Source organism: Lissotriton helveticus, chromosome 9 (genome assembly GCF_964261635.1).
Source record: "Lissotriton helveticus chromosome 9, aLisHel1.1, whole genome shotgun sequence".
NCBI lineage: Eukaryota > Metazoa > Chordata > Amphibia > Caudata > Salamandridae > Lissotriton > Lissotriton helveticus.
The window spans coordinates 259,385,843-259,401,777 of NC_136070.1; the positions used below are offsets into that span (position 1 = coordinate 259,385,843).

General features: G+C 45.0%; 1 protein-coding gene and 1 long non-coding RNA gene across 2 annotated transcripts in view; both read right to left on the reverse strand.

Annotated features, from left to right (window-relative positions):
- Window positions 1-1,246: 1,246 nt before the first annotated feature.
- On the reverse strand, window positions 1,247-3,464 carry LOC144781213 (uncharacterized). Its single transcript, XR_013600911.1, has 2 exons — window positions 3,184-3,464; window positions 1,247-3,100 (listed from the first exon to the last, which is right to left on the reverse strand). It is a non-coding gene; the product is annotated as an uncharacterized LOC144781213 (long non-coding RNA).
- Window positions 3,465-3,642: 178 nt separating this feature from the next.
- Window positions 3,643-15,935, reverse strand: part of TMED10 (transmembrane p24 trafficking protein 10) — a 61,496-nt gene continuing 49,203 nt past the window's right edge. The window contains exons 4-5 of the mRNA XM_078659922.1: window positions 7,403-7,529; window positions 3,643-5,499 (exon numbers count right to left, since the gene is read on the reverse strand). Coding sequence (XP_078516048.1) covers window positions 5,378-5,499; window positions 7,403-7,529 — 249 coding nt within the window. The 3' untranslated portion in view covers window positions 3,643-5,377. The remainder of the gene's footprint in view (window positions 5,500-7,402; window positions 7,530-15,935) is intronic.

Consider the following 15,935-nt stretch of genomic DNA (forward strand, 5'->3'; position numbering starts at 1 on the left):
TGGAGTGACAGCGTGTGAAAGACAGTGAAATGGCAGCGCGGGAGCTGGAGGCCTCCTCTGACGTGTGAGCTTTTCACTCTGCCGTGTGTTAGCCAAGGGCCTGCTCAGCAGCGTGCGAGGGAAGAAGGGTCTAAACCAGGCCATCTTAGCCCACCTCCATGGAGTAACAATATTTGTGCTAACTGGGCTGGGTATGATAGTGATCGGCAGGACAAGCAATAGTCCTACCAAAAGAGAAATGTGTAGGCTATGTCAGTGTGGGATGAGGAGGAGGGAGAAACCCTGAGTGAGAATGGGCGAAAGCGATTGAAGTGTGCAAGGCACACTGACAGACTTAGAACGTACAGGGAATGCACGACCTATTTCTCTCCCAAAAGTTGATTTGGGTATAATTTGGTGGAAATAAGGACATCTAAATGGATGTACCCAAGTGCTACGGGACTCCATGGAATGGGATGTAAAATAATTGTACAACAGCGTCACTACATCAGTGAACAAATGTCTGCCTCCAATACCTTCGGGTAAGCCCGTAAGACTGCAAAATAAACAAGCTTTTACTACAAACAAATGGCCACCAGATGGCAGTATAAGACAGCCTGTGGAGAATGCCAGCATAGTTCAGGCCCAATTCAAACAAGTTTAAAAAATGCGCGTCACGGCCTGGCGACCGTGAAGTGTGAAGATGCGTGGGCAGAGAGAAGGCAGGCGCTGGAGGGGGTGGGCAACTCGAGCGACCATATGGAGAGGGAGGGGGGTGGGCTGCCTGCTGGGAGAAGCTTGTGTGAGGGAGGCTGGGCTGGCTGGGCTGCCTTTGATGATGGAATGCGAGCTCGTGCACGAGGAGCTTGTGGTCATGTGATTCTCGTGAACTGTTGAAAATCCGCTTTTGGAGAGCCTTTTGCGAGCCTTGGGTTTAAGTAGTGGTTTAGCTGCATTAGACTCGCATATTCATTCCTTGCGGAATGGAATAGCCGAGACCTAAAAACATTCATAAAAACTATGCTGTCAATTGTGTTAACTACATTTTAAATACTGGTTTCATTTTACTCGTCACTGATTGTATTTTGTGATAAACATTGCTGCGCAACACAGCTGGGTTGGAGCAATAGAAGTGTGCATGTCTGTTTGGCAGGCCTAAAAAGGACGGCCAAACTGACACGCATACTTCTAAGTGGCCACCACTCCCGGTCATGGAATGGCCCGCACTCCATGTTTCAACCAGAGCCCATCACATAAAAATAAGATATTGTTTTAATATTATTTTATTTTTCTGTGAACAACAGACCAGTGGGGCGACGCTCCTCCACCATTACGGAGGAGCTGCACCTGCTAATATTGTCAGAAGGCACCCACCACAATTGTAAGCAAACTGGATACATTCTGTATTCCAATTAATGCACTTTCAGAATCATGAAACCTCACTGTAAAAGGGAAAACCATTTATTGTCTTTGAGGCGACACTGAAGTTGAGTGGGAAAATGTTTTTCTTTCTGAGGGAGGAGTTGTAAGCACTGTTATGTCATCTCAAGGAGCTTTCTCTCCAAAGGCACAGCTGTTTCCAAGACCACCTTATGAATGGAGGCACCCACCGCATCACAAAAGTAGTCTGTGACTGGGAAGTCACAGACTACTTTTGTGCGCTGATAAGGTGGGCATAACATAGTAAAGTGGATCACCGACTAAACCTATAGCCCAGAAAACACGCACACACAACTATACAGCAAATGAATGTAGAATGTGAAACCATCAGAAACTAGGATCAATCAGGCCGCTGTTAGGCCCATAACAGCAGGATGAAACACCTCAACTTTACAGGGCAAAAAAACTAGATTTGGATCCGGCAGCAGTGTCAGTCTCAAGTCCACCAAACAGGGCAGAGTGCTGAAGAGTATGTTGAGGTCGGATTGGGAAGAATGGGCCCTACAACCGGAAGTGACATCAAGATAAATACCAATCCTCCGATATTTCCTAAACTTGGAATGGGGGAAAAGTTCCTCAGGAACCAAACAGGCCCTAAGAGGAAACAACTGGGTCAGTCATCCCAGCGTACGGATGTGGAAGAAGCTCCTTTCAGATTATCAAAAGCAAGAAGTCACAAACTGAAACTGGCACGTAGGTAAGCAGAGGATCAGAACTCATACATTAGGTTGCATGGAACCTCTCAGAAGGGACATTTATGGCAGCCTGCCCTCTTCGGTACACTGCCAAACAACTGGTCTCGAACGACTGAAATGGAGAGCAACAGCGAATCCCCATCAAAGGGATCGGGGGGGGGGGGGGGGGGGGGAGAATTGATGTTTAGCACGCCAGAGAATGCACCATATACAGCTCCATCGCATCTTTTTGTAGAGGTATCAGTGTCAGATTAGAGCTGTAGAAATACCGGCCAATGTAGTAGAGCTATTTCAACTCCGCTAGATCCAATTTGTCACTATCGAGTGAGTAATCTGTAGACCGAAATAAACATTACAATGTGTTGATTTAAATCCCCATGGAGTTAGGCTCTTGTTGCCCCCACTAGATGGCGATGCTCCCACAAGTTTAAAATGTGAAATGGCCAAGATTTGAGCGCTCTTTTACACAACGCAGAATGGCAAGCAGCAAGCGGAGTGCTTGATAGAGCTAAATAACATACTACTAGGGATGTTGAAACGATTAATCCAGATGACTGTGGCAATGAGAAATTTTACTGATCACTAAATGAGAAAAATGTCAAGTGAATTTAAAGTTTACATGTCATGCCGAGATTCCTTTCAACCACCCCTACCCTCTCAGTTACTCTGGTGTACCAATGCAATTTGTGTGTGAGCATGTCACAGTTGAATTATTCCACCCGTTAAGTGCTTGCATTTATCAGACTAATCTCAAGCACAGGCACGCCTCATGAACACTTATCTACCAATATTCCACCATTTCTCTCAAATGTAGCTACATGGGTTATCTCCACTCTCCGGTTTACGGGACATACCTACCTAGGGACTATATTCACAAGAGGTGATGTTCTCCAATAAACAAGCCAGAGAAAACACAATCATAATTTGCCCAAACCTATTACAACAAAATTCAGGGTAGTCATTCAGAATTCAGGATTCTGTGCTACCTCAGATAATTCAAGAACTGTTGCCAATCCTTAGTAGAACACAATACGAAGAAAGGTTGCCAGAATTCAGGATTCTGTGCTACCTCAGATAATTCAAGAACTGTTGCCAATCCTTAGTAGAACACAATACGAAGAAAGGTTGCCAGCTATTGTGGATCCATCAAAGACATAGCGCAGACTGAGAATGATCTGTGGAACAACGATAATTAGCTACTTACATGTAAACTACCATGGTCCAGGCTTTTTAACAATAGCTCACATGAACCTCCGCTGATCAAGTGTCTTCGTACATTTAAATTTATAATTGCATAACTATACCATCGCGTATGTGCTACTCAATTTCCTACCAAACATCTAGCAGCGACTGCATAACTATACCATCGCGTATGTGCTACTCAATTTCCTACCAAACATCTAGCAGCGACTGCATAACTATACCATCGCGTATGTGCTACTCAATTTCCTACCAAACATCTAGCAGCGACTGAACATGAGGAAATGTCATGGTCATAAAGAGAAACCAGTGACTGTTGGAAAAAAGCTTACATTTTCCCCTAAAGTTTTATTTTAGAACATTTCTGAAAAACATCCATCAAATTCAATACATACAGGCAACAGTTATCCAAAGGCAGGAGGCAGAATGTGGAGAATAAGACTGTCAAGTGGCAAAACTGAAAAGCTACATGTCTCGTTAACGCAATGGACCTCAAACAGTTTAGGTCCCACTGCATTAGTAGTCATGTGAATGGAAAATATTGGGAGCCTAGCCCAAGCAACAACAAAAGGTAATACTAGCGACCATGAGCTGAGGCAACAGAATATTCTGTGAATCACCTCAAGGACACTCAGAACTTTGCCAAGCTTTACAAATTAGAGGGTTCGAAAGGTTGACAGGTACAGGATATAGAAGGCAAGCGGGTATGAGTGGATAGAAAAGTGGTTATCCCGTTGTGGACGATGGTTAGAGACTGTCTCTGGATGGGTGCGAAACTAGCTGTGGCATGAGGAGTGGGATAAGAACAAGGGAATATTGCCAAATTAACAAGTCAGTTAACATAGATAAGGACTGCTTTGGTACGAATCAAATGTGGAAACAAGCTCCAAGCTGCAGAGTGGAGCAAATACCATGTTTGTTCACTAGACCAGTCACTGCCTAGGGTACAAGGAGTCTTAAACTATGTATTGATGTTTGGGAGGAATCAGAGGGGATCTTAATCTTCGTAGAAGAAATGAGTTTAGAAAACGTGCAGGTTACAGTGACAATTGCAGGCAAGACAAACCCTCAATCAGATGTGGAATGGTAGAGAAAGAACAGTCTCTTGCATCACTGCAGTACAAAATGCCAGCTCTAACAAAGATTGAAGCAACAGCACCACAAACATTGGCATGGAGTTCATCCCACGGAGTTAAAATAAAGTTTTGCATGTAAAGCATATATTAATTTTAATATTCTGGTTGAAAACCATATAAAATGGGCTTTGCCGGTGGTCACTTTTTTTGTTTTTACTGGATTAAGCCAGATACCAAAGTTCAGTGAATCATGCCTCCCAGAGCCAGAGACACGTACAGTGCTACCATTAACATTGATGAAACATGGCCCTTATCCTCACCAGGTAGGTGACCTGCAAGCATGATAGCATGATGGCACTTTGGCCACGTAGTCCTCAAAAAGCTTCTGCTATTCCCCATATAGACAGCATTGGCACCTCACTCGCTCCTTAACTTGTAGAGCATGGCAAGCAGAACTGCATGAACAGGCTAGAAAGAGCCAACCCCACCGTATACCCCCATCCCAAGAAGTAACAAGGCAGCATTTCAATAGATTTTCACCCCATGAACTAATTCAAAAATATTTGCCAAGTTCAGCAGCACTAGGAGGGCCAAATCCAAGGGGAAAAAAAAAAGAGTTTGTGCTGTGTCAATTTAGGAAAGAACAGCCACGGTGTGTAGACACTGGGGGAAGAACAGGGGAGGGGGAAGACACCAAGAATTGAAGAAACCTAACCTTCCCCAAAATTAATGTTACATAAAACCCTTGCCTGCACCCCAAAGACCTTGTCACCAATATCTGCACCCAGCCACAATGTGGTAAAAGGCTTCAGAGCCGCTGGAAACTCTCTTCCATGGCAGTTTATTTATTGGGCCGGACACAGAAGAGGAGCTGGGAGTCCATAAAAAAAGGCTCTGGGCAGTGGCAAGTCTCTTCCTCGGACTCTCCAAGGGAACAGGCGAGAGGAGGAAGGGGAGCCTCCCCGCCTCGGATGTGCGCAGGTCCATTCACTCGATCAGTTTCTTCGCTTTGAAGAAGCGCCGCAGGTAAAACACCTGCCAGGTGGCCAGTCCAATAAGACAGCACATGGAGAAGACGCTGAAGTACAGGACACGGACGTTCGTGGACTCTGTGGGAGGAAGGAGATGGCATCAGTCAGAATCATGTACCAAGACAATCACAGGGCACAGTGGGCAGGAACAACTTTTTTTCTTGAGAGTAAATTCAGATTCCTGTCGAGCAATCTAATTTCTATTGCTGTATTTCTCAGCAACAACAAATCAATTATATAAACCCAATCACATTAACAGTAAGAAGAATGAATAAACACTTCCTCAACTAGTAAGCATTCAAGCACCAGGATCAAAAGTACATAAGTAGGCTTGAGGAAGTTAGGTAACCTTCCTCCCAGTCTTGTAGCAATCTCTTAGAAAATAACCTTGAAATTATAATTCAGCCATACTTACAGTTGAGCGCCCTTAGTCCTAGTTGCCTTTCTTTCCTTGTTTTTTTCTTGAGAGCACGACTAATCGCAATACCCAACAATTAACCACTAACCGTGGATTCCCGGAGTAGCGTGCTACTCACCGTAAAACGCTTCAACGCCTTGTGAGGGGTTGTTATATAAATACAATTACAAAAACAGTTCCTATACATTTCATTAAAAATAAATTAAATAACCGTCCCTGAACGGTTAATCCTGGCCTGGACCTACCCGGAGGGGAGAGTGTTTTGAGCGGAAAGGAAAGAGCTACATTAATACTGTACAGTAACAGCAGCATGGAGCCGCCCTTCCCATTCCCTGTGCACGGGGGTGCTTTCCTTCTGGGAAAGAAAAGAGCATGTTGAATTGGTTATTTGTAGGGCTGGTAAACATCATATGGTCCCTATTAAAACGGAGGCCACTGCACCAAATCAACAGACCTCTTGGTTGTTAGAAACCGGCCTATGGGAGCGCCAGTCAAGCTTAACCTCCTACGTTTTGAAAAGCTTTTAAATGGTGTTTGTATGCGAGGGGAGTGCGTGACATACAATCGGTTGCTACAGCATGTGTATCCTGCCAGTCTTGTACTGTAAAACCAGTCTGAAAACTCAGCGGGTAAATGCACATACTGCAAGCCAGAACTTCGGATCTCAGTTAGTATAGAGGGTTAATGAATCTATTGCGCAGATTGTTTCGTAATTATACCACAGGTTCTACCCATACAAGGGTCAGTGCGTTAATAAACCTATCGTAGAGATCTGTGCAACCCGTAAGACACAGGTTCCAATCCCATTAAGACAGACCCCTCCCAGCAATGCACTGACCAGGATTCTGTGACGTGAAATCTGAGAAGGAGTTTAAATGGCAACGATCCAGGTTTTAAAAATTAACTAAAAAACTATCAGTGAAGTATGTTGTTGCACCAAATTAGTATATGCAGGTGCCTAACGATGAAAGGACCACAATGTAATTGCAGTATATTTTGCTCTTTTTAACCACATATTTGACCCCGAACCCAGACGCCCTTTGTCACAGTTCCTAAGCTTTTTGTATACCCTTGGATAACGGAGTGCTTAACAGTACACCCAACAGCATCGCTACGCAATTCTATATTTACAGGGACCATTGTTGTCATTCTAAAGCACTTTCCCAAAGGCAGCCGGCAGGGGGAGCCCAAGGACACTCCATGAACTTCACCAGCGGTACCTGCTCTACTGGCCCATACAGAGTTCACCGCTTGAACAGTATTATCGCTGCTCAGGAAAGTAACGAATCCATGGGCTGAGCAGAACCTGCATATACCGGATGTGCGCTACATAAAAGGAAAGTCACCAACACGTGGAGCATGCGTGGGGAGAGCAGTGGCATAGCAAGGGCGCAGGGGACCCTAAGGAGGGAGGGAATTGTCGCCCCCCACATGCCCTTGGTTTAGTAGTAAAAACAGGTACTAGACCCATGGGCCCCAGCACCTCTGCGCCTGGTGAGAGCTCTCCTCCCCCTGATATTAAGAACGCCGCCGCACACCCCACCCTCGGCCACATTCACTCACCGTTGGTGTCCCTCATCTCTTCCTCCCTCTTCTTCATGTAGGCGAAGTCGTTGACGATGGACTCGGACAGGTCCTCGAGGCGCCGCAGCTCCACCTCCAGGGGCTTCAGCTTCTCCACCTTAGCGATCTGCAAATCAGAGAGGCATCCATGAGACCGCAGCATCGCTGTGCCACCTGCCTGCACATCTCACAGGCGGGCACCACTGGGCACGCTGCATGGAACATCACCCAACAGGGCTCCCAGCAGCACAGCTCTGTGTTGGACACCGGGTTACAGAGGTAGGTATCCTGTCTGGATGACATCTTGCGAACACAGACACCGCTGATCTAGGAACTGGCCACCCCAGCTGCACATCTCTCTTAGCCTCTTGCATGTATAGTTCACCTCTGGACACTACCTGCCGTCCCCTAATATGACACCCTGCCTGCAGATCTAGGTGCTGGACTCACTACCTAAACAGCTCTGGGCTAGGCACCCAGCCTAAAGATCACTCTGTTGGGCACGTTGCTTAGACATCTCCCCACCAGCAGTGACCCTGCTTGCTGGAATCATGCTTGTAGATTTCCTTGCTGCCATCCAGCATGCACTCACTACCCCTCTACAGGGCACCCTGCCTGCAGATCACGAGGCCAGAACAGTCTCCAGATCTATGTGCTGGTTATCCTGCCTGCTAATGACCTCGCTGGGCACCTCATGCGGACATCTCCCAGCAGGACATTGTGAATCCAGACCTATCAGCTTGGAACCCTGAGGAGCATGATGCTTCGCCCCAAAGTGGTAAGAAGATCGGGTTTTCTCCCATTCACTCGCCATTTACATCTCCCGCTTTAGGAGACCACAGAGGGCTCCTGCTACCAACACCACCAATCAGCAAGTTACTGCCACCTGACCTAGCCTTCACAATGGACTTCAGACGCAGATCAACAATTATTTAAACACAAGGAAGCCAGGGGATGCAGAGCCCCAGGCACGGGGCTTTCACCCTCTCCTCACACACTATCAGTCCACCCACAAACGTGCCAGACTCCCTCCTGGAGATCAAATATCCACTGGGACAGGCCATCGATTGTTCCATGGAATTCACTCCAAGGAAGCCACACACCCAGGGGTAGTGAACAGGAGGTGGGGGGCGGGTGGTGCTCACCTGGTATTAAGCCACACCTTCACTTGTCTAAAAAGGCCTAAATAGGATCATGCAAGAACGACCCTAGAGAGACACATTGGAGTCCTTTTCCCTCTTTCAGGGTAACAGTGTGAAACTAAACAAAAACTTTGATTCATTCTTTTCGAAAGCAATGGGGCTGAATAAGGAACGATATGAAACACACGAAGAAATAAAAGAACGTGCAAAATAAAAATTAAAAGTCAGGAGCACAAAAAACCATAGAAACTAGGCACATATACTTATGTCAAGAAACTATAACTTGTGGAATAAAGTTACTTAACGGTACAAATGATAGTTATACTTATCTGAAGAAATTATAACTGCTAAATTTATATGGTTTTGTGAGGGTAAAATGCAAACCTAACTAGAAGGCCCCTGTAACCCTTGTTTTCAGCGAATTTGTATTTTTTTTTATAAAAGTAAGGCAATATGCAATTACAGTACGTTAATACAACCACCGCTCAGGCTACACGCAACCCCACGCTGCACACGGTCTCTGGCCGTTCATGACAAGGGTTTGTGGGGGGATTGGTGACGGGGGTTAAAAAAAATATTTTATTGTGCTTCAGTTCCGGGGGATACCTCGCCAAGTAACCTTAAAGCTCCTCACCCACGCACACAAGGCACTCCACAACACCGGACCAACAGACGACTGCTTCTACACCCCCACCCGTCCGCTCCGCCGACCTCCCCTTCGCCACAGTCCCCTGCTTCCGTTCTCCCACCTCGCCGCCAAGACCTGGAACACCCTCCCCATCCACCTACGGCAGACCCAAGACCTGTTGACCTTCAGAAAACTCCTCAAGACCTGGCTTTTCGAGCAGTAGCAGCATTCCCCACCCCAGCGCCTTGAGACCCTCACGGGCGAGTAGTGCGCTTTGCAAAGATTTTGCAAGTTTTGAATGATAGCTGTCAATTTAAGGAAGTCAAGCCAGAAAAGGTAGATTGCTGGGTTATGTTTCAGTATAAGGGGAAATGCAATTGTTAGCACATAACATTTGAAGTACTGTTGCTTCATGAATTTGTAGATGCTCAGAAATTAAGACTTTAAATTGGAGACACAGTCCGAGGAATCCAGTTTGAGACAGACCTTACACTTCTATAGTCTATATTAAATGATAATGTGCTCTTTAACTATCACAGTAAAACACATTTTGATAAACTGCATGCCAAGTCAGCCAACATCATGTTTCACGAGACAGTTATGCACACTCCAGAAGAGGAACTAAAAACATTGCATAGAGCATTGGGGGGGGGGGGGGGGGGGGGGGACTAAAAACATTGCATAGAGCATTGGGGGGGAGGGGGGGGGTAAGGACACCGGCTTATGAAATACAGAGCAGTACCACCTCTTTCGAAACCCAGAGTAACTGGGCAAGGACTAGAGTAAAACATGCATCTGATTCCACTACAGACTAAAGCGAGACAAAAACTACAAGCAGATGAAGGGGACTATAAGCCACCCCATTTTCTGAAGAACAAAGGCAAGGGGAGAATTCTGTTAAGCAACTTAACAAAAGTGCGCTTTCCTTTTTAGGCGGATCCATTTGAAATACTGCTTAGGCTCCCAATGTAATTTGAAAGTAAGAAACTGGTTTAACGGGTTTTAACCAGTGTTCCCTGTAGGGCGCACACACCCTTTCTTCCCCCAGCGCTCGTTTTGTTGTGATTAGAGGTTTTTGGTTTGGGAGGGGGGGCTGCAGGGTAGTGTGTTTTACTATCAATCATGGCCTATCAGCAAATACTCGCTGTCACTGATATTTTACTGAACTGTGGATCATTTGAATATGGAACAGGGAGTTTTGTATATACAGCCCCATATTGCATCTGAGCCTTGGAATTCAAATTTCAAGTCGTTTCACATTACTTTTCAGTCTTTGTTTACTTTAACTGTTAGTCGGCGATTATTAAAGCAGCTCTAAAACAATTTAAATGCACTTCCATCATATTTCTTCTCGAATAGTTCATGGGCGTCCGTAATGATTCTTGACTAATAGTTAAAGTAAACAGACGGAAAGCTCATGCTACGGTTGATTAGACACAGCGAGGGCCGAGGGCACTGCACTGAAGAGGGCAGCTCGGCCAGTCCATGCTAAGAGAGGGGGCATCCGAGGGCAGTCCGTCCAACGGGTGAGTGCTGGATGCTGCAGCTCTCCGTCGTTGGGCAGAAAGAACAATGCGGCTGATGATAGGGAAACGCTTTTGACGTTTTGCATAATTTCTGTTCAATAATATTTCTATTTTGTGCCGCGTTTACTGCGCAGGGCTATGTTGACGCATGCGTTTCTGATCACATAACTACTTCTTAGTAGCCACAATAAACTCTGGGCAGTAGATAGATATCCCGAATCCCATATGCAAATAACTAGTCAACCGCAAAATATACCTATGCTTTTAAGCACTCTGAGAAATGCAAGACTTCATTTTTCACTTCTGTCCAGCTGCCTTTACTTTTTGTTGCACGGCTACGTTACGCATACTTTTCTTAACTTTTTTGTTTTACTGAGTGACTCCCGTCTCTAGACTCTCCACCGCCACAGGGCCTGACTGGGGAACCAAAAGTAGCCCTGGCAAAAATGTTCAAACTAGCCCGCTCCCTTCACCTCCTCGTGCAGTCAGTCCGTCCGTCCATCCATCCACCCATCCATCCATCCAGATTGCTTTCACTACCCCCCCCCCTCCTCCCGTCCATCCATCCATCCATCCATCCATCCAACTATCCATCCAACTATCCATCCATCCATCCAACTATCCATCCATCCATCCATCTCTCCCCTCCCTCTTTCCACCATCTACCTCTCCCAAAGCCTCCCTGTGCCAGCTGTATTTACCCTCCATGAGCTGGGGCAGACAGAGGTACCAGGGGCAGACAGAGGTACCAGGGGCAGACAGAGGTACCAGGGGCAGACAGAGGTACCAGGGGCAGACAGAGGTACCAGGGGCAGACAGAGGTACCAGGGGCAGACTCCAAAGGCTCCGGCCCAGCGGGGAAATGCCAGGTAAATAAAAGCCAGTCCGCCCTGCCCCCAGAACGTAATTCATGCAGTGCCATGCAATTTTCACTTTTCTTCAACGGTCCCACCTTTCCACCCATTTCACCTTGCACTCCAAGCTTTGAAGTGACATTACGTTTGCACACAACGCTACATAAATACGCTCCAGACCAGCTTCCATTAATTAAGTAGCCACAGCTCATTTACACCTCAGTTACAGAGGTAGGTCACGTTTGCAATATGTAGCAGCTCTAGTAACTTTCCCCACCCATACTGCCTTGAAAGAGGCTTTTGGGTGAGTTACTACAGTAAAATTTCGCAATGGTTCAACCTTTTGATTCCCGTTTTCTCTAACTGGGGAATAGGTGCTACTTAACAGGTCATGTCAAAGGGGTGTGTCACTATGTCACAAAACTGCCTTAATACTTTATTATATGCAGAAGTGTTTGTAAAAATACCCCTTTTATGCTTTAGTTGTAAAAACAAGTTTAGAGAGGCAAATGCCACTGATTTTGGTAGGTTCACGCTGTATTCGCATAACCTTGCTGCACACACATACCCTTGGGTTGCAGCGCACACAGAGCCTACACTGTAGTGCACAGTGGAAAAAATTAGAGGGAACATTGGTCTTAACCGGTGTGATTGTTTAAAATTCTGACAGTGATGCCGCACCGTTCTTTTAGTTTAGGTTCCAAGTTGTTGGTGATCATACTAACATCAGAGCCTGAGAGCTGAAGGACCTAGCTTATGTAGCATTTGAGTAACCAAGGTAGACGCCTCCATTTGGGCTCTAGGATACTAGCTTTCAAAACATGTGCAGTGGAAAACCACATTTTAAATAGATATAATTAGGGTTTAACACAAACATTTTATTATACTGGATCACGTCCCACATCTACATACTCTGGTAATGGAAGATCAGTAAGAGGAAGGTGTAGTAACCATATTAAAAATGCATTCTATGAAGTTGTTAGTTTAGTGAAGTTGGTGTACACCCATATCTTGGTGCCATGGCCGGAGCTTCTCAGCCTGATCCAGTATTAGCGCAATGGCTAGTGTACCCGAAATCACAAATGAAGACAGTCCGGAACGGTGGTTCTGTGACTCATCCGTCAGGCGCTGAACCACCGTTCCGGACCATATCCATTAGTGATTTCGGGTACACTCGCCATTGCGCTAATACAGGATCATGCTGAGAAGCTCCGGCCATGATTCCAGAAATGTCATTCCCACTCCTATTTTGAAAAAGACCCGCCATGACTACCGATTGGGGCACCATAGGGTCGAAACGTCGACGCTTTTCTTGGGGTCCAGCACAGCCAGGATTCCAACAAGAAAAATAGGAAACCTTGGTTAAAAATTGCTAGCTGGCCACTGAAACTCCTGTATATAGGATATTGTCTACACAGTATATATCTTTCACCCTTTTTGAGCACTAAAAACACAATTGTCACTAAACTGTACTTTGCCACATATGCGGACAGTCTACCCATGTATTGTATAATATCATTGAATGACTCAATTCTGATAAAGTGACAGTACAGCCAGACGATCTTATGATTTATTTCTTCAGCATTTATTTCGAAAAATAGTGTATATGAGAGCATCCGTCCTAGAGTGCATTCCATAGCAGTACCAAAAGTAATTTTGTTTTACCCAACAGGACCATTTTCTTGTTTAAAGATATATTACCCAGGTTCTGAGGGACACAGGGATACCCCTTTTTCTTTTATCATTTAAATGAATTAAGTGCCAAGAACTTGGTCTTAATTTTCATTATGGTCAAGCCTCTATTCCTGCAAAACTCAAATTTTAGTAACTGATAAAACAAGTGCTGTCTGCAAATAATAGAGTGTCTATAATCTGAACCCTTAGTTTTGGGCATCTGAAGGCTCTTTACAGAGATTAGCAGTACATGCAGAAGAAAAATAAAGCTCTACCAACACACAGCTCTGCGTAGCCCCACTAGAAACACCCCTTGTGAACCCCATCTAACTTGGAAAACAATGATCAGCATATAGTTACTTGGTAGCTACCTTTGTTTACCTAACTTCAAGCGCAGCATAAAGCTCAATCCTGGGCATGCATTCAAGAAGGAAGTTGTCAAATGAGAGAAGAAGGTTGGAGTTCAATGAGCTCATTTTAGTAACATGGCATTGCTCCCAGGGGGTTGGTATGTTACATCCCGTCTCAACTCATGTTGGCATGGATAGATAAATTTGAAGAAGTGCAAAGGAAGAGAAAGATCAGAAAAAATACTTTTATGAGTGATGGCGAAGCCATCCCCTTTTTCCACCCGATGGTCCTATCCGGAGATGGAGTGATTTGGTGAGACAAGGAAGTCTGTAAGGTGGGGCGGGAAATACTTAAGATAGGTTTCAGTTACCAAAAAAAACGCAATATCACGATAAGTCTAGCTATTTAGAATTTGCACATCACATTTTTCACTTATCTTTCGTTTATTATACCACTAAGCAGTGACCTAAGCCACAAGACCACCGCCCTGGTCACTCCGGCATGACCTACAGCACTTCTATACAGAATCACGGCAAGCACAACACCCCTCCAAACAAGTGCTCCCAATTTGTAGCATAATTGTGCACTAAGGCACCTCACAATGGTGTATGATGTGATATACCAATGCAATACACTACACAAGGAAAGTGAGAGATTTCTGCCACTAGGTGCCTTTATTTGGCAGGGAGCGTGATTGCATTCAGTGGGCGGTCTGTGTGAGGATTATGTTCAGTGATATATTTCTGGATGGGAATAATGAGGGGATTGTGTGAAGACCGGGCACGAGAAAGTGAGGGCTGTGTATGATGTGCCAATATATGATTTTGTGGCGGGAGTTGAGAAATTGAGGATGTGTGGTTAAAAAAAAAACTGAACTTAAAAGAAAAAAATAAGACTTCAGACCCGCTGAGTACTAAGCAAGGAATAAAGTGCTGAGTTAGCAGTATACATTAGTGATGTAGTGTTACTCTTTGTAAAGAACACAGCAGCCCAGAATCATGATGCAACTGTATGCTTGAACGTCAGCCTGGCATGTTACACAAGCACACAGCTGCTGTATTTTGTACAGTCTTTACCTCAAAATCAGAAAGTCGGAAGGAAGGAAAGATGAGAAGGAACTTGTTCACGTCATTGGTGCGTAGAAGGGGTAAATGTGGAGCTTGCAGCATTAAAGCGGGTGCTGACAATTTTGAGGATGTGGTACTCCTGGCTGATGCGCCACTGACGAGAACCAGCTAAGAACAGCTATTTAAAGAGAACATCCAAATCACAAGTCAAATCTTAAGACCTTATATTTTGCAACGGTCATCCATGAAACAATCGAAAAAGTGAACAAGAAGGTTACGGAGAAGACCTAACAAATTTATATATAGACTTGCGCAGTTTCGAATTTTCAGCTGGCCCGAGCAATGTGGACTACAGGAACAAAATAGGCAAAGATAGCACAAGATGGCCATATTAGGAACATCTTTATCATCCGCTCTGTTAGTCCACACCTAGCACTGGATCAAACCTTCATTCTGGTCCCTAAAGTGGGCAGTATGTGGATGCCAATGGAGAGTAGTTTTCACATTCAAGTGCAATTTAAAGCTGTTGTCAAGAGTGCCCAAAGAGTTGAGCAGATTCCCCCTGTCCAAACCTGGAACCATAAATGCACATCCTCTGGTAATAGCGGAGAATATAGCAGTAGTCATCATGCAAACTAGCAATTTGCTTGGTAAGGATGGGAGCACACATCTATGATCCTAAGCTCTAGTATGCTCTCTGCCAAGCTTGGCAGCAGGATCTGAGCAGTTATTTTTACACCTCTATGGCATGTTTCTTGACGCTCAGTCTTAACTCTCACCATAACACTTATTTCTAGGGTGGTAGTAGGGATCCTGAATGCAGAGCTCTTTGTACTTTATACTGCTCGAAGTACAAAATACCTCTGCACACATCTATTATGAAGTACATGAGGACAACTAAGAAGTACGGAGTGAGATATGCATACTGTGTTCTTGGCTTTTTAAATGTGAATATTCTACACTGGGGTGGCTTCTACCGTCCAACAACTTTCCACATAATCTCATGGCAACCATTTTTTTAGGATCTTTATCTTTAATGGCCACATTTGTGTTTGTAGGGTCTCTTTGAAAACATCCCATCACCAAGAAGGGAAAGTCTTGCTTCTTTGATAGGTTATTGAAAACAAGACTTCCCTTAAAACAATTGGCTTTGTCACCATTACAGCCCCATTCATTCGCTAATCGTGAAACTCCTAGAAAGGCACTGGATCACTGTAGTTTTACGAAGTAGGAAAACATTACACTATATAGATAATGAATAAACAACAAGATGGGTGGGGCATTGGCCTGC